General features: G+C 36.0%; 1 protein-coding gene across 1 annotated transcript in view; it reads right to left on the bottom strand.

Annotated features, from left to right (window-relative positions):
• Positions 1–222: 222 nt before the first annotated feature.
• Positions 223–27,942, bottom strand: part of LOC107042450 (metabotropic glutamate receptor-like) — a 111,755-nt gene continuing 84,035 nt past the window's right edge. Inside the window, exons 3-4 of the mRNA XM_015263496.1 lie at positions 483–595; positions 223–243 (exon numbers count right to left, since the gene is read on the bottom strand). Of these exons, the coding sequence (XP_015118982.1) occupies positions 223–243; positions 483–595 (134 nt within the window). The remainder of the gene's footprint in view (positions 244–482; positions 596–27,942) is intronic.

The raw sequence follows: 27,942 nt of genomic DNA, 5'->3' as shown, positions 1-27,942 counted from the left end.
AGAAAATAGTTACAGGGTAAGTAGTCTTTGGGAAAGATATCATAAGAACTTTTTTGCGGTCCATGAAAATGCTTCTCAAGCAGATCATTTTCGATAAACTCATCTAAATCTCTGTCAGTTTATTACCGAATGAATAATAAATTGGTCCAGAAACTGATGAGTAATAGTATTTTATTGAATAAATTGAGAAAGATTAGATCATCCATAACTCGGGACATTCGTTTATCCACTTTGATCCATCCACTGATTCACATTAAAATTTTCAAAACGAAAAAAACTGCAATTCATTGAATTTGTCGGATTTGACCAAGCATTTCAATTGATCGCATTACCCGCTCCAGTTCTAAATCGAAACTTCTCTTCTAAAATCCATTAACATCCATTTTCCCGACATTCTACGTGCATCTCGATGACACGTAAACCGTTAGTCACACCATTTTTTCTCTTCCAGATTATCTGAAAAGTTAATTGTTTTCACTCACCCGGTAATAATATCCATTTGTTCCACTCTGATTGGCCTTTCTAAAGTTGAGAATCTCGTACCTGGCAAGACCATCACCATGCTCGTCAAACTTTACCTCGCTTCCAGCAGAATCTACGAAAATTATTGGAGAATTCCATTAATCATCCCCCGACACTCGGAGGGTTTAATGCAGTACGCCTGGGGGGACTATTCCTCTTTTCTCTTGAGCATAAAGTATACAAATAACACCCACAGCAGGAAGAGATAAAGGTGAGTAAAAAAAAGCGGGGATTTTAATTTGGTTGCAAAATCCAGGGGACCTAGATGTTCTCCACACTGTGTTTATAATGACAAAGTGCAGCCCTTAAGGTAAAATTTGATAATTAATCCATTTCACAAGCATTTTCATATGATACGACTTACTACCGAAACCAACTATGATAATATGTAAATTCATATTTTTGCCCGTCACGGCATTTCATGGTTAAGGTATATGAGTGAGCCGCCAATTTTGTATATGAAAAATTCTCTCAAAACTTTTCAAATTTTTTCCTGCTTTTTATCGAAAAGTATAGTCCAAAAAATGAAAAATGAGGCTAGCGAGAGCTTTCTATCTCAATTTTGTAAAAAAACTGCGCCAAGAAAAAGTTTTGCTGGTTTTGATATGAGCAGATCCACGTCAAAACGCAAGGCCACAAAAGTCGATCTCACGGATTTTCTCGCCAATTTTTTTCCTAAAAGGTGGCCCCAATGCGAATACTTTCAAAAAAAATCACCCACAAATATTGAAAATTAAGGAAGTTATGATTTTTTGAAAATTTTTCATTTTTTTCGATGCATATTTTCAGGTGATTTTTTTTCAAGTTTTCAGCAATATCGAATTCGGGTTTGGAGGTATCAAATCGCGGTTTTGCACATGAAATAAAAATAGAAAAATCTTTAATATGAGCCATCAGTCGATGTATTCCATTGTTATTTAAGGGTTTTATGCAACAAAACGTATTTTTTATTCAATCACAATTATCTCAAAAAGCTCACTTTTTAAAAATCCGAAATTTTCATCAAAAATCATCAGTAAAATGATGAAAATTTTGTCGGCAATTAAAGTTATTCCTTCACAGTGGTTGACTGCATTTTGATGGGTGAAATAAGCATGTCGCTGGAAATCTGAGGAAAATGTTACATAATTTCCCTTAAATCAAGATGTGGGTGCTGAGGATCTCTTTGTCCATTTTTTTCCTCAAAGTAGATCTTCAGACGAACATTTTGAAAAAAAAAACATTGGAAAATATCGATAATTACGGGAGTTATGATTTCGTAAATATTATTTTCTCTCAATTTTGGAATTGTCGTCGGCCTTGCGGTCAAATGAATGAATTTACTCAAATTTTTTGCTGTTAAAAAAGCCTACGTTTCGACCCATTTGCGGGTCCTCTTCAGGGCTGATTTTATTGCTGTAAACATATATATGAATATTTATGAGGTATTTGTTATACAGGTAACTGTTGTACAAATATCAGATTTTGTCACACATACCAAAGGACAAGTCTAATTTGTAATAATGTATAAGACATAGTCGAAGTGATCCGTAAACGTGTATCCAAGCTATAACCAAAAATACAAATTTAAAGTCGATAACTGATAATTGTTGTGAATTTATCGTGTCATTAAATTGATGTGAGAAAGGCCGACGACAATTCCAAAATTATGTCTTCACCACGGTCGACAAAGACCTATCCAAGGATTATTTTCTCTTTTTAAATCAATAAACTTACGTGATTTCCTTCCAAGAGAGAAATAGTCTTCCTTTCGGGTCATTCATATTTTTCGCCACACAAAATCCTCTGATCATGTAGATCCCTATTGTACCCTCTCATTGAACTGAATGTGACTGCACACGGCTCTTCCGAAGCACCTACCTAAACGTTCAGTATTTTTCGCCGAGACTGACAGTTTCAAAATAAATCATCGAATACAAACGTTTTGTGTGAAGTAACTGTGAAGAGATCGAGGTTCAACACATTTACCATTCCTAAACGCGTCGAAAATGCCATCTCTCGTAAATTCCTTAATTTTCAACTCATGAAAAGCACTTGAAATTTATATTTTAATTCTTCATAAGGAGAACAATAAAAGGATTCACTTCAGAGATTTGTCATAATTATTTTCAGCAAGAAACAAACTCTATTTCCTTATCCACTATCTCTCCCATCTTATGACTCTTGGTAAAATCATAAAATCGAATGGTAGTAGATAGAATTATAACGAAAGCTTGTTATTCGGCACTATTTTTCTAAAAATCCACTCATTCCTAAGATAATTCGACGATAATTATAAAATCATCTATAAACTCATTGATTAAAAAAAAGAAAATAATTTTTAAAAAATCATAACTCCCTTAATTCTTGATATTTTCCAATTATTCGTATTTCAAAATGTCCATCTGAAGATCTACTTTGAGGAAAAAAATCGACAAAGAGATCATCAGCACCCATATCTTGATTTAAGGAAAATTAGGTCACATTTTCCTCAGATTTCCAGCAACACGCTTATTTCACCCATCAAAATGCAGTCAGCCACTGCGAAGTAATAACTTTAATTGCCGCTACAATTTTCATCATCTTACTAATGATTTCTGGTGAAAATTTCAGATTTTTAAAAAATGAGGTTTTTGAGATAATTGTGATTGAATAAAAAACACGTTTTGTTGCATAAAACCCTTAAGTAACAGTGGGATACATCGAATGACGGCTCATTTTCAAGATTTTTCTATTTATATTTCACGTGCAAAATCGCGATTTGATACCTCCAAACCCGAATTAGATATTGCTGAAAACTTGAAAAGAAAAACCTCGTAAAAATATGCATCGAAAAAAAAGAAAAATTTTCAAAAAATCATAACTTCCTTAATTTTCAATATTTTTGGACGATTTTTTTTTTCATGTTCACATTGAGACCAACTTTAAGGAAAAAAATCGGCGAGAAAATCCGTGAGATCGACTTTTTTGGCCTTGCGTTTTAACGTGGATCTGCTCATATTGAAAATTTTTTTTTTTCTTGTATAAATTGTTTTTTTGAATTTTAATTACTAGCTATTAAGAACAATACAAAAAAGTTTGAACCCATTGATTTTGTTGAAAACTTTTCGAAAAAAAACCATTTTTGCTTCCGAATGAAAGCTTTGTTTTTGATCGACTTTTCGATTTTCTAATTTCGATTGCAAATGGTCTAAAATGTTATGAAGCGTGTAGAAATGATGTTTTTAGGGTCATGTCTGCATGTTATGTATCAGAAAATTTGGGTTTTTGATAATCAATTTTTAGAAAATTCAACATAATTGCGGTAAAATTTGTAGATGGAAATCTGAAATTTTAGATCGTTCTAGTTATTATTGACCTCAAATTTGGCACGCTGTTTCAGCTCGATTGATGCATGCATTTTCGTGATATAACGAGTTGTTTAAATTTTGTTATTCCTTCATATTTCAGAAACTACTGCATTTATTTCAATATTTTGCTTCAAAATACTCGTCTCGATGGCCTCTATATACGTCAATCAGAATATATAGACTCGCTAATAGACAGTATGGCGATATTGTGATTTTTCTTTTTTTCATAAGAAAATCTTGTACGCACGATAATTTGAGAAAAGAAGGAGATAGCAAGTTGGAAATTGGTATGGTTCTAGCTCTTATACTAGTAAAGGTTGGTAGTCTGAGTGGGCGCAATCGGCGTAGCGGTTCTTGAGATATGCAACCTTTTGTGTAAACATATTTCTTTGAATATCTCATGAACTACTTGACGGATTTCATTTTTTTTCTTTGAAAATACTTATTTTGATGACTTCTGTATAGATCAACCGAAATATATATCTCGATACATTTGTACATATCCTTTGATATTCCTGTTTCATATAATTATACCAAATTTCAGCTTTGACATCCTTTGAAGTTCACGTGGTATTATTAAATGTATGACTTAATTTTTGTAAAAAAAACTGCGCCAAGAAAAAGTTTTGTTTGGTTCTTACAGGGAAATAGAAATTTTTGTAAAATACAAAGAAATGAAAAAGAAAGCCAAGTCAGCAATGTCGAATAAACGAAAATAGTGCACCATCAGATTTCTATAAGAGAAATTGTTTCAAATCGAATGAGGATTTTAAAAAAATTCTTGATGAAATAAAAAATTAGTAGAAGGAGGACCAACGTCCGTGGCGCGGATCAGAAGATGGAGAATTAGATTGATACTAGACAATGAGTTGAAAAACGTTAGTCCTCCTTCTACTAATTTTTTATTTCATCAAGAATTTTTTTTAAATCCTCATTCGATTTGAAACGATTTCTCTTATAGAAATCTGATTGTGCACTATTTTCATTTATTCGACATTGCTGACTTGGCTTTCTTTTTCATTTCTTTGTATTTTTCAAAAATTTCTACTTCCCAGTAAGAACCAAACAAAACTTTTTCTTGGCGCAGTTTTTTTTACAAAAACATTTGTTTTTGTTTTTTTAGGGAGATTTCTTTATTTTTTTCAAAATAAACAAGGAATCGTTTTTATATCCTGTAAATTTTTTCAGTTTCAATTCAATTCAGCTCATTTATTTTTCACACGATAAATCATATTTCCAATTAACAATCGAAGTAAAACAAATAGTTCTATTCCACAGTCGTTATTTGCACCGACTTTTAATTATTTATTCAAGATTTTCCGACTGAATTTGCTTCTTCGAGAATTCATTTGTGCACGAAACTCGATTGAAAAATATCTCTGGAATTCATCATTCGTGCACCATATTCAATTGGTAAATTCCCGGGTTTCCGTCCTTGGTGCGTGTGGTTGTATTGCACTGCTACCAACTACGTAACAAAAAAATGACAGGAGTTGATGTGAAATGCGAGAATGTGCATATGAACCCGGTGCTATGCGCGTATTTTTTTCAATATTGCTTCGAACAAAAAAATAGTTATATCAATGAGAAGCTTGTGGCCAATTTATATAACGTAACTAAGAGTATTTTTCATGTAGCTCATCACGTTTGTATTTTATTTGATGGATATGATTCGGAGGTAGTGGAGGGGTAGTTGCTTCGTGTATAGATACATGGCAGCGATCGGCCTGATGTTTTGTACACTCAGAGTCAAAACTTTTCTTGGCCGATACGCTGCCGAGTATCTCGATTTTTACAGATTTTTTCTTCGAGCTTAAAATTATATTTAAAATAGAAAGACTTTCGCCGTCTTTTGTGGTTTTGAAAGGATCGGACAAAAGGTGTCAGAACACCGAACGACAAGCCTCCGTGAGTTACATAACCTCTCAGAATACCAGAGTTTACGAGAGGAACTGATGAACAGCACATTCGGTACTGCATTTTATACGAATTCCAACACCAAAAAAATTCTTCTAAAGCACGGGAATGAATATGTAGGGTGAAGAGGCGCGTTTTTACGAAATTCGCCGTCGGCTGTCACTTTTGATACCTGGGGCGCCATCCGTCGTTTTGGGAAGAAAATAAATACCTCAGGTGACGAGCCGTGAGGAGTGGCATAAGTGCGAAAAATGCACCGCGCTCTCTCTGATGACAGCTCACTACGATCTTACTGACCAGTTGCGCCCTGGACAGGCTCGAAAGTTTGAAAATGCGGAATTGCAAGCTCAGTAGATAAATAATGCCGGTTCTGGGGCAACGTTTTAGCGGAGACCTGGTCGTTGGGGCCCAGTAGGGGAGTCAGATGAAAGTGGGTGGGTGGGTGGTTGATTAATTCGCGAACCCGTGGTTTTAATTCGCGGGTCAATTAATTTAATTCGCGGTTTGATTAGCGGGTCAATTAATTTGATTCGTGGTTTTTTTAATCAAATGGGGCTCTATTGACGAGTTGTCAATCCACCCCCACGAGGGAGTGAGTGAAAGGGTTGATTACTTTGCAGATCGCGGTTTGATTCGCGGGTTTATCCACGGTGTTAGGCCAAAGGACCCGCTACGAGAGGGCCGGGTGGGTGAAAAGGTTAATTAATCTGCGGGTGATTGCGCAATTTGCGGTCAGATCCGCGGGGTCTTGGTTTGATTCGCGGGTTAAGCAATTAATTTGCGGTTTTGTCGCAACGTTTTAGCGGAGACCTAGCCAAATGGCCCCCGCGAGGGTGCTGGGTGTCTGGAAGGGTTAATTGATCCGCGCTAATCAATTAATTATTGATTGATTTAATTATTGATTAATTAATTGATTAATTAATTGAGTAATTATCAATTCATTAGTAGGTTCTGGCATATCCGTCTAGTGGAGACTTGGCCAGAGGGCTGCTAAGTGGGTGGAAGAGTTGATTAATTCACGGGTCGCGGTTTTATTTCGAATGAGACCCTCTATCAATGACCTGGTCAGACCACTGCTGCGAGGAGGTGAGTGAAAAGGTTGATTAATTTGCGGGTCGCGGTTCGATTCACGGGTTCATCAATTTATCCATGGTGTTGGGCCGAAGGACCTCCACAAGAGGACCTGGTGGGTGAAAGGGGTAATTAATCCGCGTGTGATTAGGTAATTCGCAGTGTCATCCACCGAGTCGTGGGTTGATTCGCGGGTTAATCAATTAATTTCCAGTTTTGGACTGCAAGGGTCTCTATCGATGATCTGATCAATCCATCCCGTGGAAGTGGGTGAGAGGAAGAGTGAATTAATTCACAGTTCATGGAGTAATTAGCGCATTTGATTGAACAGATTTATTCATGACCTATCAGATTCCACCCCCCTTCCTTGAGATGGTCCTAGATGTGTCACATCTGGTGACCACATGACGTTTTTCAAACATCCTCGAACTTGAGATTTCCGATATCTTGGTGTTTACCTTCTTCATAGAAAACCGTTATTTGTAATGGTGTGTCATTATTTATTTAAGAAAGTGATGGCTGCAGATGTGAGGTATTTATGTATATATTGAGATTTCCTGTATTTTTATGTTGACTACTTCATGGAAAAAACCAATCTTTCTCCTTGAAATCCCCAACAATTCGGACTTCTCCTTCTCCTTGAAAATCCCCAACAATTCGAAGGCTTGCTGAACGAAATTAAGAGAGGCTCACCAAAGTTGTAGTACTTGGGCGGTAAATACAACGACATTAAATTCCACGCAGATGAACAAGGGAGATGACACTGGAGCTTAAATTACAAATAATTTGAACAATAATTTCATTCTTCATTTTTTTATTAATGATTTTTTTCTTTATAAAATAATCTGGTGCGAGACTGGTAACGATGGACAACTGTGGGAAGATATTCGAGCGCAACCTTTTGTTTAGTTAGACTTTCGTGGCTATCGCTGTCCACCTGGGAACGAATGGGTACTCACAACCCTAAGAACATGATGTTTGACAAACTGGAGTAGAGTTTTCGGACCCTTTGATGTCTTATCGCACCGCGAAGATGAAATGTTATCCAGGGCATTTTTTAGATATTTTCTTCCCACGAACAAAAAATGTTGCTATTTTGTTAATAATTTTCCATGAGTCACATGATTCTTTTTTAACCAACTACGTGACATTTTCCAGAGCGTTCGAGCGTAGGCACACTCACATGTTCATTTATATAAACAAATTTCACTTTGGTTTTCCGCTAGTTCTTTAGTGCCTTTATCGTGAACAACATGGATCGTAACGCGTGTAAAAGATTATTGAGGTCATTGAAGGATGCGTATGAAATAGTGAAAACGAATAGGAGAACCAGGGAAATTCAACAATGGCTTAATCACATCAGAGGACATTGGCAAGAAATTAATGCATTATTGAAGAGGAGTGCGAGTCATAGTGAGAAAAGCGGTTCAATTCACATGTTAGAACGACTGAAAGCGTTTTATGCAAGATTCAGAAACTTGGAAGTGATAGGAGGAGACTTAAGGGGTAATTTAACTGATAAAGTCTGATGGGAGCACTTACAAAGTGTTTTTGAGGGTGGTATGATAACCGGTGTAATCACTAACGTGAAAAATCCGGACATATCCAAATTTTTAGATGATGCTAGACGAATGTTCTGTGTACGTTTGAAAAATGCATTGAAACGTAAAGGAAGTTTGAAAGTGAATGTAGTATTAACATGTAAATATGAAATTAGTAGAGATCAATATCTCATTGAAGAAGAGTAATAATTTAACACCCTAAAAAATTAAATAATTCTTGATTCAACTGATATTGGACAGTGGTTCGAAGAATACATTACAGAAAAACTTCTTGCGAAATCAGATGAGTTCCGGGAAAAAGATTCCGCCTGGAGATTAATTGACGTAATTAATTTGGAAATGAACATGAATAAATATAATCCATTGCGGGGAGGATCTAGCTTCGTTGAACTACCTGAATGGACTAAAAAGAAACACCCCGCAAGAGGAAGGAAGAACGATGCACTTTCTCATGATTGAAAAAGAAAACAACCTCGATGATGGCCAAGAAAGAATTTATCACTACACATGGATCTCAAATTTATCTCGTTTGCTTGGTGCACAAATTTCAAAAGCTCAACATAAAACACTCATATGTGACAGGTGTTTGTGTCACTTTTTCAAGAAAGAGGCCTACACTAATCATAGGGTCGATTGTATATCAATCAATAAGTGTCGAATGGTTTTTCCCCATGGTGCTAAAAAAAAATTGAAATTTTAAAATTTCAAAAACCAACTACATGTTTCCTATGTTGTGTATGCTGATACTGAGTGTTTATTGGAAAAAGTGTCCGATGATAATGATCTCGTTAGTCTTTCAGGTGATACATTGTTCGCTAATCCATTCACAGCTCCCAAATTCTCGCCTTGGTCATTGCCTCCGTGTCGTCTTTCGAAATTTCTCCACACACGTCTCTTAAACCGTGAGGTGAATTCATATCTACGTCGGATAAACTATCGTCCGAATTAAATGAATAATGTCTCCGCAGATTCACTCCAAAATCACCAAGTGCATCTGTCATCCGTTGCTGCCTTACTCGTGGTATATTTTCCCTAGACCAAGCCCGATCTGTCAAATTCCGCCTTGCTCTGAAGGTAACTTCTTGCAATATTCCCGCAAGTTCCTCTCCGGCTCCTGGCACCACTGAGTCCAGCGAGTTTGATCTACGTAATGAAAAATTATCTCGACTTACGTGTCCAGATCTACCCTCAAAACTCATTAGCCTTTGCCGTTATTTACTATCCACTGCTCCAAGTAGCCCAGGTATCCCCGAGTCACGTTACAATGACCCACCTAAAACCTGCAATATTGCCTACTAATCCGAGTAGCTTGTTCAATGCTTACTCCTCCAAGTAGCCGCGATATCTACTCCTCCAAGTAGTTCGTTGAATGCTTACTTCTCCGAGTAGCCCAGGTATATCAATGGTATCCTCAAGTTGACCCACTGAAACCCTGCAATCCGAAGTCCATCGGCCGCTCATCTATTTGCTGACACGTGTTCCCTGACCACTGCACCGTTGTCAGTGACACCCGAAAAAATCCAACGTCGTTCCCTACGTAGACTTGGTTTCAATACTACGTCGCTCCGTACGTAGATTTCAGAATTTAATGCGAACGTCACTCAGTACGTCGACGTGAAAATTTAAATACCTTATTATTGTAGCCGAACACCGCTGCCACCAAATGTTGTACCCAGCGTGGGGGGTACTTATAAATATAGTAGGTTCTAGGCTTAAAGGCATAAATCCCACCAATGGTTTATCGGTATTTAAATATGAGAATTTATTACATGTTTATAATTACTGTGTCAAGTATCGTGGTAGAGATACGTGCCAAGGACGTATGCAGCGACTGGCACCTACCGTGATACTTATTCCGAAGCGCCTTCCCCCTCTCCTAATATTCCCGATTCCCAATGTAAATAGATAGGAGCGCGACAAATTTTACCAAAACAAGTTATCTCCTTGCTGTGTTTTGGTTTTCGATTCGATAATCGATATCTCGGAATCGATGTGATAATCTCGATTAAAAAAGAAGTCAAAGATGGCTGCCTGCCATGGCGAGTGACCACGAGTTTCGAGTTTTTGCTCTCGAGGAACTCGAAAAATCTCTTCACAAGTATTCCACAACCCTCTTCAACTCCCTGGAACCCTCATCAACAAATTAAACCCCCGAAAAACCCCCTCTATACTCCCGTAAACAAATTTCTTTGCGAATGAAATTGTGGGAAAAATAAATAAATGGATAGTGTTACCCAGTGCTCATTGATGAGAGCCGACATATTTCTTTCAACGCTGTCTTAACAAAAATTCGAATCAATTTTCCACGTGTTCAATGTTCTACTCGAAACTTTTCAATTAAAAGAGACATTTCTAGGTTATTTTCATCCAAAAGTAAGACAAAAAAAAGATTAATTGAGAAAAATAATGATTCGTGTAGATTTAAGATAATTAACAGTGGCCATCTTATTTGTTCTCCCAATTTTTTTGCAATCCTTTGTTCTGACTCAAAATTGGGTGAGGAGACGGCCATTGTGGGTGTTGGACCACCTGTGAGAACGTTGACGCGTTATTCACTGTGTGCTCTCTGATGTAACACGGCGTTTTTTCTTCAACGCTGGGTTTATAAACAGAAAAATTACAGTTAAAAAGAAAGAGAGTACGAGAATCATCATGGAACAAATCCAGCAGGAATTAGTAAGTCACTATCTTATTTTTATCAAATTTATAGTCATTTTTCTTCATTTTGGATGAAGTAGAATTGAATTCCTCATTGCTCAGTGCTCTTTCCCAAAATCGAATGAAACAAAAACATGTAGAATTATCAATCATTCTCATAAATTGAAGAAATTAGCTTCTTGATGTTAATATAATCAATTTCATCCAGTTGTTTCTTCTGGATTTGTTTGTGTTTATTTAAAATCTTGATAGATTTCTTTAAATTAGAAAATCTGGGAATGTATGAATTTTCTATATTCGTTAACAATCTAATTGATACCGTCATTTTTACAATCATTCATTCCAGCAGCACGACATATTAATTGACGATCTCGAGATGCACGATCACAATATCATTGTCGATGATGAGGATGATCTTCTGGCAGGAGGGCCTTTGTTGAATGATAATCCCCTTGGAGCCCCTGGGAATGGTCACAGGCAACGCCAGTTTGCTGATAATGTTGAAAGAGATGAAGTCATTCAAAGGCTGAGGGACCAATTGGCTCTCTTAGAGGCCCAGATAGCAAATGGGCAAAATAATGTTGGAATCAACATCGAGCTCCTTAATCAGCAAGTAGGTCAACGAAGAGCGGCACAGTCTAATCAAGACAGACCCGCAAACCAGGCAAACCAGGCAAACCAAGGTAGACGTGGAGATCAGTCTCCAGCTCACCAAGTCTGGAGACATAGGTTCCAGGCGAGAGAGCACCCAGTCGCTGCACAGAGACAGCCCATGAGACGAAGGGCACTCGGAGTTCCCAGGGAGCAGAATGTACATAATCAGAGGCCTTTGAACAGGCAATTCATTCAACCATGGGAACCATGGGAACCACGGGGGCACAGGAGACATCGTGCTAGCAGAAGATTGGATCAGAGGACAGCCAGGTAAACTTCATACATTTATACACACGTTGGACTTTCTCATATTTTACTTATATGATTTTTCACATAAATTTTAGAATCAAAATGGTCGTTTCAATCAAATTTCTCGTTGCCTTATAAGCTCATCTCTTCTCTTCATTTTCATTTGTCATCTTTCCATCCAATAAATACTCAAAGGGAACAGTGACATTTCAATCGAACCGGATTGTCATTCAATTGAATCAACAATTATCCTACACTTAATAATAACTTTCATAATTTTTTAATAATTTGGATCAATTGTTTCGTAATTTGTTTGTTGTTCCAAGGATGTACTAGTTTCACTCAAATGTATTTTTTCACAGTTTTGTTTACCTAATATTCTACTTTTTTTTCCATCTATCCCATCTTGAAGTATTGGAGAAGCCAATGTAGGCGTATGAATAATCGTCCTAATTCAGGCCCCAATTTCAATTTTTATTATCCGCGTATATAAAGCATTTCTCCCCTAGATTTTATCGCGGTGTATGTATATACGTCAGTATTGGTTTCAAAGGTAAATTTCATCCGTTTTATTTTTTCTCAAAGGCATACTTCATAACATCGTAATCGATATGGAAAAAATTCTCGTTCAAATTTGGCTAATGATGATTCTTAATCTCATTTGATAATAATTTTAACATTAATTTTGGTTACTTTTTCAGGAGAATAATAATAAGCAAAGTGATAATTGGACAAGAGCCAGAGTACAACGTGACGAGGGAGGCACACAAGGAAAGAATCATCCTGATGTCACCACTATCAAACATAATGAAGGGCCTCTTCGCTCTCTTCTTTCGTTTAAATTTAAATCAAGGGTAAATTCTTCGTACATGACGAATTGGACTGAGTGACAAGTTGTTGTCTCTTTGTTTTTATCATTCAAATAATGAAAATTCGTGAATTTCATCCAATTTTCTTTCGTTTTCGATCTAAGTAATCAATCACTTTTTTTTTACTATATAAATTTTGTTAAAAAATGATAGAAAGTTCCCATATCATTTTTTCCACGATTCAGACTATAGAATTTCTAGAATTTTGTTATATTTCTTGTTCATCGAAACAATTGCTGTCTTAATTATTTTATTTGTAAAATTTTGCCTACATTGACTGGGAACTTTCTTCATCTTCATTTTTATGACTTCAATCATCGAAATTCGATAATTTAGTTCAATCTTCTTCAGTTGTTTATCGAATTGGACTGAGTGAAAAGTTGTCATCTCTTCGATTTCATTATTCAAATAATGAAAATTCGTGAATTTCATCCAACTTTCTTTTTTTTTCGATCCAAGCAATCAATCAATTTTTTTTTACTATATAAATTTTGTTAAACAATGATTGAAAGTTCCTATATCATTCTTTCCACGATTCAGACCATAGAATTTACAGAATTTTGTTATATTTTTCGTTCATCTCATCAATTGCTGTCTTATTAATTTCATTTGTGAAAGTTTGTCTACATTAACTGGGAACTTTCCTCATCTTTGTTTTTACAACTTAAATAATCAAAATTCGAGAGGTTTGTCCAATCTCCGTTAGTTTTTGATCGGATTAATGAATAATTTTCTTTTCATCAGATAAATTTCCTCAAAAAATGAGGGACGTTCGTATTGAATTTTCCACGATTTAAATTATAGCAATTCAAAAATAATTATTGTTTTCCCCATCTAAGTAATTTGATTAGTTTTTATTCTTTCGTTTTCACAATATTTCGTTTGCATTAAATCAGAAGTTTCTACAGAAGTTTCTGTATTATTATTTCATGATTCGAATCATAAAAATTTATGAATTCCCTAAAATTTAGATTAATCGTTTGGTTACTTCATGAATAATCTGCTTCATTTACTATGAATTTTGTTGAACAATCGAATTGATTGATAAATTTATCATTTGTGTTCTTATTTGGTGAATTGGAAAAAGGAGGGGAGATGATGATGTTTGCTGTATAGAATTAAGATAATGATGGAAGTTGAATAATTTCTTATTTTTGATATTTGTTAGAATCTCATCAACTGATGAATCAATTCATTTATGTGTGCTCTATTTCATCTCCTCTCTGTAACGTTCGTTAATAAACGATTCCATTCCTTCACAATTGTTCAATCATTTGAATCAATCCTGTTGCGCCTTTAATAAGAAAAGAATCATTTTTCCTTATTGTGACACTTCCGCCTTTTTCTGAAGACGAATCTATTATTCGAACTTGGATAAGCTTCCATTGAGTCATTCAAAATTTCCCGCTTTTGATTTCACCTTTTCCTTTCCTACGAAACTTATCAGAAGTGTACGTGGGTGGTTTCTATGAGTTTCTTGATCATTGGAAATATTAACCTAAAATTTAGTAAATCAAGTTCGATCTCCGAATACGTGATTGAGTTGATTTATTTGCTCTTTTGCATTATCATCGAAAATAGAAATAATCAGAGTCCTATCAGAGTTTGATATTTGTTCCTGATACCGGCTCCAATAAAGATTCCACTTTGTTATCGGTACGAGGGGTGACGTGCTTTTTTTTCGTATAAAATTGAGATTATATTGTGAAAAAGAGGTGAGTATTGTACCATTTAGATCGAAATTATTAAGATTTTGAGACGTTGTGTATCTCGATATCAGTAGCAAACTAGTGTAACAGTTTTGATCAGATGAAAAATGCTTGTTTATTCTGTAATCATCTCAAGAACATCTCATTTCAAGACGATATGTGATGTAAGATTGGCTAGAATGGGAGAAGTTGCCATTACAAATTTTTAATTAAAATTGCTTCTAGAATGAGTAATTCAGAGATTATCTCACGATCATATTGGTTTTATATGTCGATTTAGATCGTTCTATAATTTCTCTGCTGATATCGATATGCTATTCAGAGTCTTGATAATTGTGTTGAAACGATTTACTGATCGATTCTCTTTCAGGTGTCCAACAAGTCGTACCCACTTGGTGGATAATTCAGTATCTAGTTTATCATTTGGATTTTCATGAATGCAAGATTCGAAATTGCCTTGAGGAAAAGGGGTAGGTATTGTACTTTTCATCGTGAAATTGTTATTTCGTAAAGTTGTGTGTCTCTATATCAGTAGCAAATTGATGTAATAGTTTAAGTCGAATGGAAAACCTCTTTTGGTTCTGGAATTATCTCGAGAATATTGAATTTTAAAACGATATGTGATGAAATATTGGCTAGAGTGAGAGAAGTTGCCATTACGAGTTTCTAATTGCAATTGTCCTAAAATTAGTAATTCACAGATGTTTTGACGATTATATTGGATTCAAACGTCGACTTAAACCGTTCCACCATTTGTCCACTGATATCGATTTCACAAGTGTAACCAATTGTTTTGAAATTATTTTCTCAGAGATTCTCTTCAAGGTATACAACAAGTCATTTAGTTTGTCATTTGGATTGGAGTGCACAGTTTATCAATTAGATTTTCCTTCATACAAAGTCAAACGAAAGCTGAAGAGGGGGTCAACTTCAGGGCAGCTTTATTATTCAGCTTTTGACAAGCTGTGTTTCTTTTCCTCTCCAGCTTTCAATTATCATTGATTGAAAGCTGTTGAATCTTCAGCCAGTGGGGCTGTATTCGAGGTTGACTCAACAAAGCTGAATTTTGAATATCAAAGAGACAAATCATTTGAAAGTGTGAAAGTTTTTTTGATGAAAATATTGTCCGCTCTATTACGAGCTGTGTTTCTCAGCGTTCCAAATGCTGTTCTTCCAGCTAAAAAGTTGTGTTATTCTCTCTAGGAATACGACGTATTCTCTCTATGACGTATTCTCTCTAGGAATACGTCAGCCGTTGGAGCTTTACAATTGTTTATTAAACATCGTGTCAAGTGTAGAAATTGTGAGATAAACAAATATATAAGTTTTCCACCTAAAAAAAATCATTTCCATATTTCTATCCTCACTCTCCATTATCCTTTTACCTTCCACACTGAATGATGACATACTTTGATCGTAATATTATTCTGAATTCGGGTCTTGACGGTGAGTTATCGGACGATGAAATTGATCATTTTGCGCATCTTCTGAATATGCAATTGAAGTATGAATTTCGACCAACCTGGCAGTTTCAAGCACCAGATTTCTTGCAACCTATCAATCCAGTGAGAAATCATATCCAATTATTGCATTCCATGAGCAAAGATTTAGCAGATCGTCAAGCTCATGAAATGGAAGGGGGTCATTGGATTTGCACTTAGTTTGATGGCCAAAGAATTCACATTTTCGATTCTGACAATAGATTCAAGTTCCATTCACAACATGAACATGTCTTGCGATTATTGTTCCCATCATATTCGTTTCAGGAAAATCCTGTGATTTTCCATAGAGTTCAACAGCAAAGTAACGGTTATGATTGTGTTCTTTTCGCTATCGCGTTTTCAGTTTCGTTGGCTTTAGGAGATAATCCAAGTAATATTACCTATGATATGGGACGAATGCGCAATCATTTACTTCATATGTTCGATACCAACAGAATATCAAGATTTCCTGCGGTTGACTTAGCTACGAGTTTGAAAGCCTCGATAATGGAGAATTATATAAAAAATCAGATAAATGGCGCTCACCTAAGTAAACGTAACATTAAAATGGATGAGCAATCCAAAATCAAATTGAAAGTTCGAAAAATAGATTCATCTGTTACTTCTTCCAATGTTCGTTCAGTTCAGTTAACCCAGAATAAAAGATCAGATTCTTGTGATCGATCAGCAGCTATAAATTCAAAAATAGCTTTCGCTGAGCAATCTGTGGAAACTGACATGTCCCCTAGAATTGGTAAAACAATTAAAAGAGAGATACCAATTGATTCATTGAAGGTTTGTAAACATGCGAATCATACCCATGAACCAATTCTTGATGTCATAACTAATACAGTTAATGCGAGTGATTGCGAAAATAAATTAGATGATAACAAGATTGAAGAAATTAAAAATGTTAACAGTAAAGAAATTACGAATGAAAATTCAAAATGTCGTGAGGATTGGGATATTCAACAACCAATCAAACGTATCCGATATGAGAATGCAAAAAGACCTCGTCCCCTCACCGAGCAGCAGATAAACATCATTCGTACTGGTGGACGATTGAGTGATATACATGTGAATAACTTTGGGCAGATTTTGGTGAATAATGTTCCGTATTATGAACAGCGGAGTACATTATTACTGGACAGCCCAGAACGTATCAAACTTATTCCACGAATGAAGAAACATATTCAAACACTTTTCAGTGGTAATGAGCATTGGGTATGTAGTTATTATGATACGAAAGTGATATCAATTTATGATTCACTCTTTCAAGGTAAATTAACTCCTGATCATCAGAAATTCTTGGAACGTTTGTATCCTTTCCATAGCGTAGATGAAGATTCCATCAAATTCCCAGTAGTTCAGAAGCAAAAAAACGGGGTAGATTGTGGATTGTTCGCAATTGCATTTGCGGTTTCTCTTCTTTATAATGAAAGACCTGAATTGATCAGGTACGATGTTGCGGCATTCCGTCAACACCTATTACATATCTTCAATACGAACGAAATTTCTCCTTTTCCAACTATCATCAATAGAAATCGCAGTCTCTTATTGAATTCGTCACTTGAAATCTATCCACGTGAATGCTCACCAACAGATATAATTTCAGGGCATAGTGAACCCACAGACATAAAGAGTATGTGGAATGACAGTATATTGCAAAATCAGAGATTACAGAAATCTGGACTGCAACACCAGAATTCTCAGAACATTTTAAGTGAAAGGATATCCAGCCCAAAAAAAAGGACACAGTCAAAGAGTTCGAAAAAACGGAAAAATACAAGAATAAAGAAATCAACGAAGGGTTAGAAGGCACCTCAAAAGAATTCATTAAAAACTAGGAGTCCTAAAAGAGACGAAATTCCAATGAAATCATCAATAGAACAACTCATACAAAGGTTGACAGACGTCATTACTGCGACTGATTGCAAGGATGTTCCGCAGAGTAGAATGGAATCTGAGTGTATTATTAAATGGTGTAAATACCAGAGAGAGATTCTTAATGTACAATTATATAATACATCGAAGAATTTGAGGCATTCAGGAGATTTCCATCTTACAAATGCTATGCATGCTGAAGCTAAGTCATTGAATAGCCTTTGTGGAAATTCTGGACACAGGGCTTCGACGGAGCCATTTTTTTACGAAACTGCTTATTCATTCGATAATTTCCGTAGTGTCGTTATTGAAATGAATAGGAATGGAGTAGCCTCAAATATTCTACCTTTGATTAAACTCAAAAAGAGAGAAAAAAATGGTACTGCAGTGATTATTGCTGGATAAATAATGACGATCGAGTCTTTTCTCAATACAAAGATTTTCTAGAATCTCTGGCCATACAGAAATTACGAACATTTTCTGACTTCTTAGAACAGTGTTTTTTCAAACATTGTGATGAAAAACTCGGGCACTTAAGTACTTGTTATATGAATCAAGAACCGTGTAAATCGCCCTACTTTGTATTAACACTATTGTCACCACATTTTCCAACAGTTCGAAATATAAAGCACAATGTGTACCGAATGAGACGACTTTTTAAGAACCTCAGAGAACTAGATGAGGCAGTGGAAACTTCCGACTTAACTCTTTTGAAGAAGATATTATGTGAAACAAAACAAAAAGGGAGAACATTTTATGAAGTGAACACGGGAATGTGTTTGGAGGAAGATGAAATCAGATTGCAAAATAAGAATGCATTTATTGCTTTTACGAAACAATCGCTACAGTACCCTTCATATAAATGTATATCTTGTCAAAAACTGCTCTCCAGGAAAGTTGTGACAGACATTAGGCATATGAAAATCCCTGTTGGAGGTCCATTTTGGAACGACTTGAGCTCTTTGGTAAAACAAAATAAAGAATTGCAGAGTGATTTCATATGTAATTATTGTGTTCAGAAATTTCGCTCACGAAACCTGCCGCCCACATGTGTTCTGAATAATGTCCTTGTAGGCAATGTTCCTGAAGAAATGAAAAATTTGAATTCATATGAGAAAATTCTCATTCAGAGAGCAAAAGTGTATCAAGTTGTGCAAAAGGCTGGGACTGTTCGTAAACAAAAAGTCCCTCATACAATGCGAATTCAAAAATTGATAGGTCAAACATTTCATATACCGTTGCCCATAGAACAAACCATTGATAAGATATGCTCAATAACTGATCCGATCAATAAGAACCATGAATTATACATACTCATTCGTGGTATCCCTACAAAAGCGAATACAATTTGGCAACAGTTGGTCGATATTAAGAAAGTATTCAATGCATTGCAACGGTTGCAAGTGAATAATCCACTATATGCTGAGATAAAGCTACCAGAATCTACCGAGGGATTGTTGCGTTGGCTCAATGATTCCGATGTTGAATACCATATTAATTCACAAAAGGATGCACGCTCCAATAGCAGCTCCACTGAAAGTATTGATTCAGATACCGATTCGAAAACAGAGAAGGAAGAAGTCGAAGAAAAGAGAAAAAATGCATCTGATGAAAATATAGATTTGGAATTGTCTGGAGACATGGATTCATTGAAGATTGGAGATGAAGTTGAAAATGAAGATAAGTTGGAACTTCGTGAGACAGTGCAACAAATGGACATTGAAGTTCCAGATGATAAGAACCTGGTGAAACGAGCAATGTTAATGCAAGCCAAGTATTCTGATTCGAAGTATGAGCAATATACTATATTCCCTGTCAATCATAAACGAATCAACGACACTTCTTCAAATTTATATCAGATGTTGAAAATTCGAGATGGTCCTTTAAATAGTCGGATGAAAGAATTAGATTTGCTATGTTTTCCAGATCTATATCCTTATGGTCAATGTGGACAATATGATGAAAGGAGAGGAAAATTGACAGATTTCGAGTATGCTAAGTTGAGACTTACATCTGTTGATCCTCGTTTTCGCTTGAATCAACAATATATATTTTTCCTATTGAATCAAGCAAATTTGAGACAATTTTCGAGTGGGATTTTTCATATGCTCAACACGGTTAATCGCAGAGAGAAATATACTGCTAAGACGTACTTAGATAAACTGTCGAAGGGCGAATTAGAAGGAAGTCTGAACACAATCTTCGAAAGACTTCGAAATTCAGAGCAATACTGGCGCAAACCTAAGAATAATTTATTATGTATGGCACGACACTACGGACCAGCGACGTGGTTTCTCACCCTCTCCCCAGCAGAATGGATGTGGAATGACTTGTTGACTCATATTCGAGAGATAAACACTCCATACTTGGATAAATTATCAGATGGTGAACTTATTACTGCAGATCGAGTATCTGCGTCCAGATTTATAGAGAATGAATTCCAAGCGATTCTCGATTTCATTCTGTCGGAAAGTAATCCTATTGGCAAAGTGACTCATTATTTCTGGCGAAGAGAATACCAAGGTAGGGGAACGCAACATTTTCATATGGTGATATGGGTCGAAGAGACACCAATTCTGGGAACAGAGTTTAATGAGAAAGTCATGGAATTTATTATGAAGTACGTCACTTGTAAAATCCCAGTAAAACAGGTTTCACCAAATTTGTATAGACGTGTTACGACTCATCAGAAACATCATCACAATAGTTATTGTCTCCGAACAATGAAAGATAAATCAGGAAAATCCTCTTCTCGATGCCGATTTGGATTTCCACGCCCTGTTACTGACAGTTTTGAACTTCGGGATCCAGCTGTCTCTATCGCTGGACGTAGAAAATTACGGACGAAAAGTAGACTTTATGATCTACCTCGTACGGAAGAAGAGAAAAATATGAATGATTATAATCCAGCTATCCTCACTGCCTGGGAAGGTAATATGGATATTCAATTTATCGGAGAATCTTCTACATTGTTAACCAATTACTGTACAAAATATGCTACAAAATACGAAACATCGAAAACATCGAACGTCATGGATGATGTTAATTCCACAAAAAGTTTGCATCAGCGGCTGTGGAACATAGCCTTCCGTAGTTTGCAGAACAGAGAAGTAGGGGCTCTTGAAGCAGCAGATACATTATTGGGAATCGCTTTATTTAGAACTGATAAAGACACGACTATTAAATGGTTGAATGTTAACATTCTTAGGAATCGTAAAGTTAAATCTCACGATGAAATTCTGAGATTAGGAGAAGATCCAACCAATATTTTCTGTCGTTCATGGATCGATGATGTCTATCCTAGGCGGCCAGAAAAACATGATTCTATGTGTTTGTATGATTTCTCGAAATGGTATGATATTGTCTACAGTGAACAGAAGAAAACATCAGTCGAGTATTACACGCTGAAGCCTGGAACTTTCTTGAAGCGTAGAGATCGAGAATATTTAATCAATCACTACAGGTTCAATATCAATGTTCAACCGGAAAATTATTTCTATACTTTATTATTATTATTCAAGCCATGGAGAGATGTCGATGAATTAAAAAATGATTCTAACAATTATACAGACGCATTCCAAGCTCAGAAAGATGACTTGCAAAAAGCTAATGAGTATCATGAATATTCTGAGAATTTCCAACGTGGTATCGATTATCTGAATAAAAAAATTGAAGAAAAAATTGAAGAAGAAAATGCAGCCGGTCTGAGTAATAATGACTCTCATTCTCAGAAAGAACCATTGGGATGCGATCCGAAAGAAGGTAGAATGGCTATGCAGGAATTGAACGATATTGAACAGGCCATAAGCAAAACTGTCAACCTTGACGATATGATCGCTCAAATGAATCCAGATCAGACCAGAATATTTAGAAAGGTTACTACGGCCGTTGCCTCTACGAATGAAATTTTGAGACTTTATGTTAGTGGAGAGGGTGGCACTGGTAAAAGTTTTCTCATCGATGTCATTAGACAATGGATCCGGGAAAAGTTGAATGCAAAAACCATCGTTACTGCCCCAACAGGAATTGCAGCATTCAATGTAAATGGTTTAACTGTTCATAGATGTTTCCAACTCCCAGTTGAACATGATGGTACTCCAAAATATACTCAATTATCTGACAATTTGTTGAAGAAATTTCATCGATGAAATTTCCATGATTTCCAATGTGACATTGATGTACATAAATCAACGATTGGTTGAAATTTTCAATACATCTGATCAATATGATGGTTGGTTTGGGTGCAAACATATGCTCTTCTTTGGCGATTTATTGCAGCTTCCAACTGTTCGTGAAGATTTCCCTTATGTTAAATTATCATCTATTGAGGTGGAAAAATGATTTGGTATATTGAGTACTATCAATCTTTGGGTTGATTTATTCACTTATGATGAATTAACCATAAATATGCGCCAGCAAAGAGATCAAACATATGGCGCTCTCTTGTCTAGAATGAGAGTCGGTGCTATGGTGAATGAAGATTTTGATACATTGGCTGGAAGACAAATAGACTTATCGCATATCACAAGTGAAGAAAGAATTACAAAATTATGTGAGCACATCAGCACTCTGCCTGCGGATACAGTGTACCTTTTCTCGACACGTGAACAATGTAAGATACTGAATACTGCAATGTTGGAAGCAATTCCGTCAGATGAAATACATTTGGTAGCTGAAGATTCTGTCGATTGCCGTGATCGTCATGTGAAATTGCGGGCAATGAAAATATTGGAGAAAATTGAAAATGATGACCGATCTAGTGCAGGATTATCGAAAATGATTGTAATTAAAATTGGGGCAAAAATAATGGTGCGGCGTAATATTGATGTAACTCGTGGGTTAGTCAATGGAGCCATTGGAAGAGTCGAATCAATTTCTAAAATTATTGACAAGGGTGTTGAATGTATTTGGTCTATAACAGTAGTTCTAAATTCTAACGTAAGGTGTGAAATTGAACGCATGGATGCTAAATTCCAGGTAATGGACGGAGCATTCATTACAAGAAAACAGTTCCCCATAAGCCTCAGCTATGGTGTAACTATTCATAAAAGTCAAGGTTTGAGCTTGAAAAATGCCGTAATCGATGTAGGAAATAAAGTGTTTACTACCGGGCAAACTTATGTCGCTCTTTCTCGAGTTACGACATTAGCGGGTGTACATTTGATCAATTTTGATCCCGCTTCTATCAAAGCGAATAAAACAGTAATTGGGGAATACAATCGTCTGCGAGGAATTCATAGAGTCGATTTACCCCAATTAGAGATTTCGAATAAATATTGGCCAAAAGTATGGGACATACAATGGGCTTTCCGAGAGTTCCCAATAGAAGATAAGAATAACGAATTATTGAATCCCCCTTGTGATGCAAATATCTGGGGTTTGAATAATATTGATGGAGTTTCCAGCTATACTAACACGATAATGCAATGTATCATTGTTCATATTGTTCATATTTGAGTAGTGTACTCATGGATGGCACGCCTGCTCATCTTAAAAATTCAGTACAATTTTTTCAAGAATATAGAAATCGTTCTAATAAATGACTCAACGTAGAAGCAATCAAAAAACTAGTTGGAAGAATTTATTGTGATACCAAAGAACAAGACTCTTCGTTATTTTTTGAAGCTCTCTCTAATGAACTAGAGATGATAAAAAAGATTGTGGAATATGAATTCAAATATACCGATAGGTGTCATGAATGCAAATATGTGAAAGAATGTACAGAAACAAAATTAGTTTGGAATTTATTAATTAAGGATTCAAAACAATCATCTGCGGAGTTGAATCATTTAATCACTGAATCTTTGAAAACTTGGTCTGATTCAAGTTCATACTGCGAGAATTGTGGCATGACAACTGCAGGTATTCGTAAAATCGAGCTGACTAATGTTTCAAAAGTGGTAGTGATAAAATTGGAATCATGTTCGTTGAATGAAAGGTCAAGCCGAAAACCTAAAAAAATTTCTATAAAAAAGGTTCCCAACGCTCAAGTAGTTCTTTGTGGTAAAAAGTACAAAGTCATTAGCGCAATATTTAGTGAAGGAGAGGAGGATGATGTGACTCATTATAAGAGTTTATTGCGATTTCGAAAAACTGATTGGATTCAAGTCGATGATACCGTAATTAAATCAACAAGGTGGCCGAGAAATTCCAAAAATATATGCATAATTTTTTTACAAGTTATCTGAAAAATAAATTGCTTTGTGGACTTCAATGTAAGAAAGATGAATGAATTTATTGTGAAGAACACTGCACAAATGAATTTGATTCATAAACCTACAAAAAGAATTGAAATCACTTAAAAAACACAAAAAAAAATATTTTTGGTGGAAAAAGACTGTGCCAAGTCCGTAAGCGTGTTCGGTCACAAAAATGTAAGAAATCATAAATAAAAAAGCCAAGTCAGTATTCGTTTATGTATCACTACTACATACGGTGATCGTGAATCAAAAAAAAAAAAGAAAAAAGCGGCAACCACAATTTATCTGGTGAACGAACTTGGCGTGTCCTTCTCTGAGTATCATGATAATAGCCATTCAGAAGGCCACTCGGTATCAAGGGAAGAATTATGAAAATAGATGATCACTACTACATACGGTGATCGTGAATCAAAAAAAAAAAAGAAAAAAGCGGCAACTACAATTTATTTGGTGAACGTATTTATACATTCAGTAAATTCAGACTTCCTTTTTTTCTCAATTCAACTCGATGCGGGAAGCTACGATAAGATATTGATTGATTATGTTTAGATTCGAACTTCCCTTAATTTCTTCCACATTCCCAATCATTCGTGATGCAAAGTCAAACATAAATTCCCTTATATACAAGTAATTGGATCATGAGATTTGAAACTCAATCTTGTATCAAATTTCCCATGTAACTCTGAATTCTTCTCTTTTCGAAGGCCCTATTTCGATGAATGATTCACCTTCTTCGGCTTTCCGGTTCGTATATTTTATTCTCATTAAAATTTTACTCCCATCATCTATTTCCATAATTCTTCCCTTGATGCCGAGTGGCCTTCCGGATGGCTATTATTATGATACTCAGAGAGGGATACACCAAGTACGTTCACCAGATAAATTGTCGTTGCCGCTTTTTTCTTGTTTTTTTGATTCACGATCACCGTATGTAGTAGTGATACATAAACGAATACTGACTTGTCTTTTTTATTTGTGATTTCTTACAATTTTGTGACCGAACACGCTTACGGACTTGGCACAGTCTTTTTCCACCAAAAATATTTTTTTTTGTATTTTTTCTGACTGATTACAAAGAGTTTACGACTTTTGTACGCGTCGGAGTCCAATTCAGGTCTGTTCTGTACAGACCCAATCGTCTCTTAAATAATACATTGATTGTTTACATTTCATCACTTGGTCAGCATAATCCAGTTACGCTGGCAAGTGTCACGCTGACAATGCTGTATGTCCACATATTAAACAATAACGCAATTAACCAAATCTGGGGCATAACATGCCTCAGATTAAATCAAATCTGGGGCTTGTGACCTTCGTGATGTTTGACGCTCGTGAAATTTGACCATCCTCTTGTGACTCTCGTGACTTTCGACACTCGTGCAATTTGATCATCTCTTTGTGATCCTCGTGACGTTTGACCGTCAGAAAATTTGACCTACACCTTATAACCCTCGTGACTTTTCACTCTCGTGAAATTTAACCATCCACTTTTGATCCCTGTGACGTTTGAACTTCAGAAAATTTGACAATTTCTTTGCGAGGCTTGTGTCGTTTGTTGACTAAACTCATGAATTTGTTTCTGAGATACGAATATTTTCCTCAACTTCAAATCGATCCATTTTGTCCCGAACCCCCTATTTGTAATTTCTGTAGCCTCGAAGGGATTCGATTTCGTGACATTGAATAATTTCTTGCGTTCCCCAGTCATTTTACCGGTTTACTCGAGCGTTTTACCGTATATTTAATCCTGTAGAAATTCCGTATAATTGACGGTGAAAAGGATATTTTTTGGTTCAGCACAGGGAAAATGACAGAGTTTATTCATCTTCTGAACTCTCCCGGGAAAATACCGCTGGCACACCAGATTTTATTCGTACCTTTTTTCCGTATACAAGTACTTTTTTCCCGTTTCATTTATTCAATATCCGAAAGTGAATATCATGAGTGTCACGTGCTAGAACTATCAACTAATTAAAGAGAAACAACGTTCACGTTTTCCGGTAATAATCATGGGATTTTAGTACTCTGTGCATATTAAGAAAAAAAAGTTTTTGGAGAAGTGTGTTTTTCCCTCTATCTAGAGATTCATAGCAAAAAATTTTCAAGGGCAAAATAGTTTGCACTAAGAATAAAAAAACTTTCGTCAAAAGATTTGATACTTGGGACCCCAGTTTGCTTGTTATCAGTACCCGACATTTCGGTTTTCAGGGATTGTTCTCACTGACACTCATTATCTATTCGCTACCGGGTGCTATTATCCTCCTCTCTCCTCCCCATATTTCAAAACAATCAATGGCTCTATATTCTATTTAAAATAAAATAAAATGGATGTCCAATTTTATTCGCTGCAGTCTCACCCATATATAAAAAGAAATTTTTAATCGGATGAAAGTTGAGAAACTTGCGGAAAAAGTTGCAAACTCGGAAAGTGAAGTTCTAGGATAAAACACGGGGTAAAACGGGTTGAATCTCACATGTTCCATGAATTCACAAGAATTCATCATGTATCAGAAGTCGCTGGATGGGTGGTTTCAGCTATTTAAAATTTTCAAATTTCAGCACCGCTCCCCTCCCAGCCACTCCTTGAATCATCCGTTTCAAGACTGAAAAATAATTCTCGTCAACTATTGAGTGGACACTGACTGGAGATTTATCAACTCCAAGTGGATTTGAAATCCATTTGGATACTTCATATAGACAATGCGGATTGCTACCACTACGAATTGCGTGCGATAGCTCCGTGGTAACGCGTTAGATTGCGACTCCGTAGGTTGTAGGTTCGAATCCTCGATAGGAAAATTTAATTTCTCTTTATAGGCTATTTAGGTAGGGCTCCGCTAATAATAAGCAGAAAATCATGAATTGGAGTTATAAACTTANTTTCTGCAGCCTTATCTTCCCGTTCCATCCCCCCAGCGGTGAGCCCACACTTGTGTTTCTTTCTTTCCCCCCCAGTGAGATAATTATTATAAGAGTCGAGACACCCCTAGACACGACTAAACTCCCCCCTTCTTTATTAATTAGAGCCTTCCCGATATTGCGCGTGTTAGAGTCGCTTGGCCTTACCCTCCCCCTAGATAAGAGTCAAAAGGCCTCACCATCTGTATGTAAATTTAACTGGAAATATATCATTTTATTGAATTTACCCCCTCTATTTGTTACGCTTATTTGACACCCCTAAAACCCTTTTCAGGATTTTTACTTGTCAGATAACGCGGTCACAATATATACCATTTTAGAAGGCTTCACTCATATCTTGCATATATATTGCCTATAATTCAAATATATGATTTGAAATATATGTGAAACATATGCACATACATATGAATTGGAAACTCGCGCATATATCGCATATATATTGCACATATAATCGTATAATTGCAGTATATATAATAAATACATTTTCCATATATGAAATTCGGCCAAAAATGCTGTGTTATACATACATGTAAGATATATGTGACAAATATGCATCTATATGTTGAATATATGTGGCATATATCCATGATACATTTATTTATATATGATCCGCATACATAATTTTCCGTGCGGGGTGGACATCGTGACCACATGGATTCGGTGAAGCATTATTCGGCGGTCCCATTAACACGCTTATTCCCCGAGGAATTATTAAAACAATTAATAAAATCGACGTGGAGCGTAGATTGAATGAGCAGTGGTCATCATGACCACGTGTATTCGATAAAGAATTCTCTAGTGGTTCCAAAAACGGGCTTTTTCCCCGAACAATTGTTTAAAAAAATTCCAGGAATGACTTGGAGGTGTTACATCCAGTGGTCATGAGGACCCTGTGCATTTGAAAATACATATCCCAGA

Source organism: Diachasma alloeum, unplaced genomic scaffold (genome assembly GCF_001412515.2).
Source record: "Diachasma alloeum isolate Michigan unplaced genomic scaffold, Dall2.0 Dall_scaffold_00470, whole genome shotgun sequence".
In the NCBI taxonomy this organism is placed as follows: domain Eukaryota; kingdom Metazoa; phylum Arthropoda; class Insecta; order Hymenoptera; family Braconidae; genus Diachasma; species Diachasma alloeum.
Note: the sequence above shows the minus strand (reverse complement) of the source record. Positions and strands in the feature narration are given on the sequence as shown.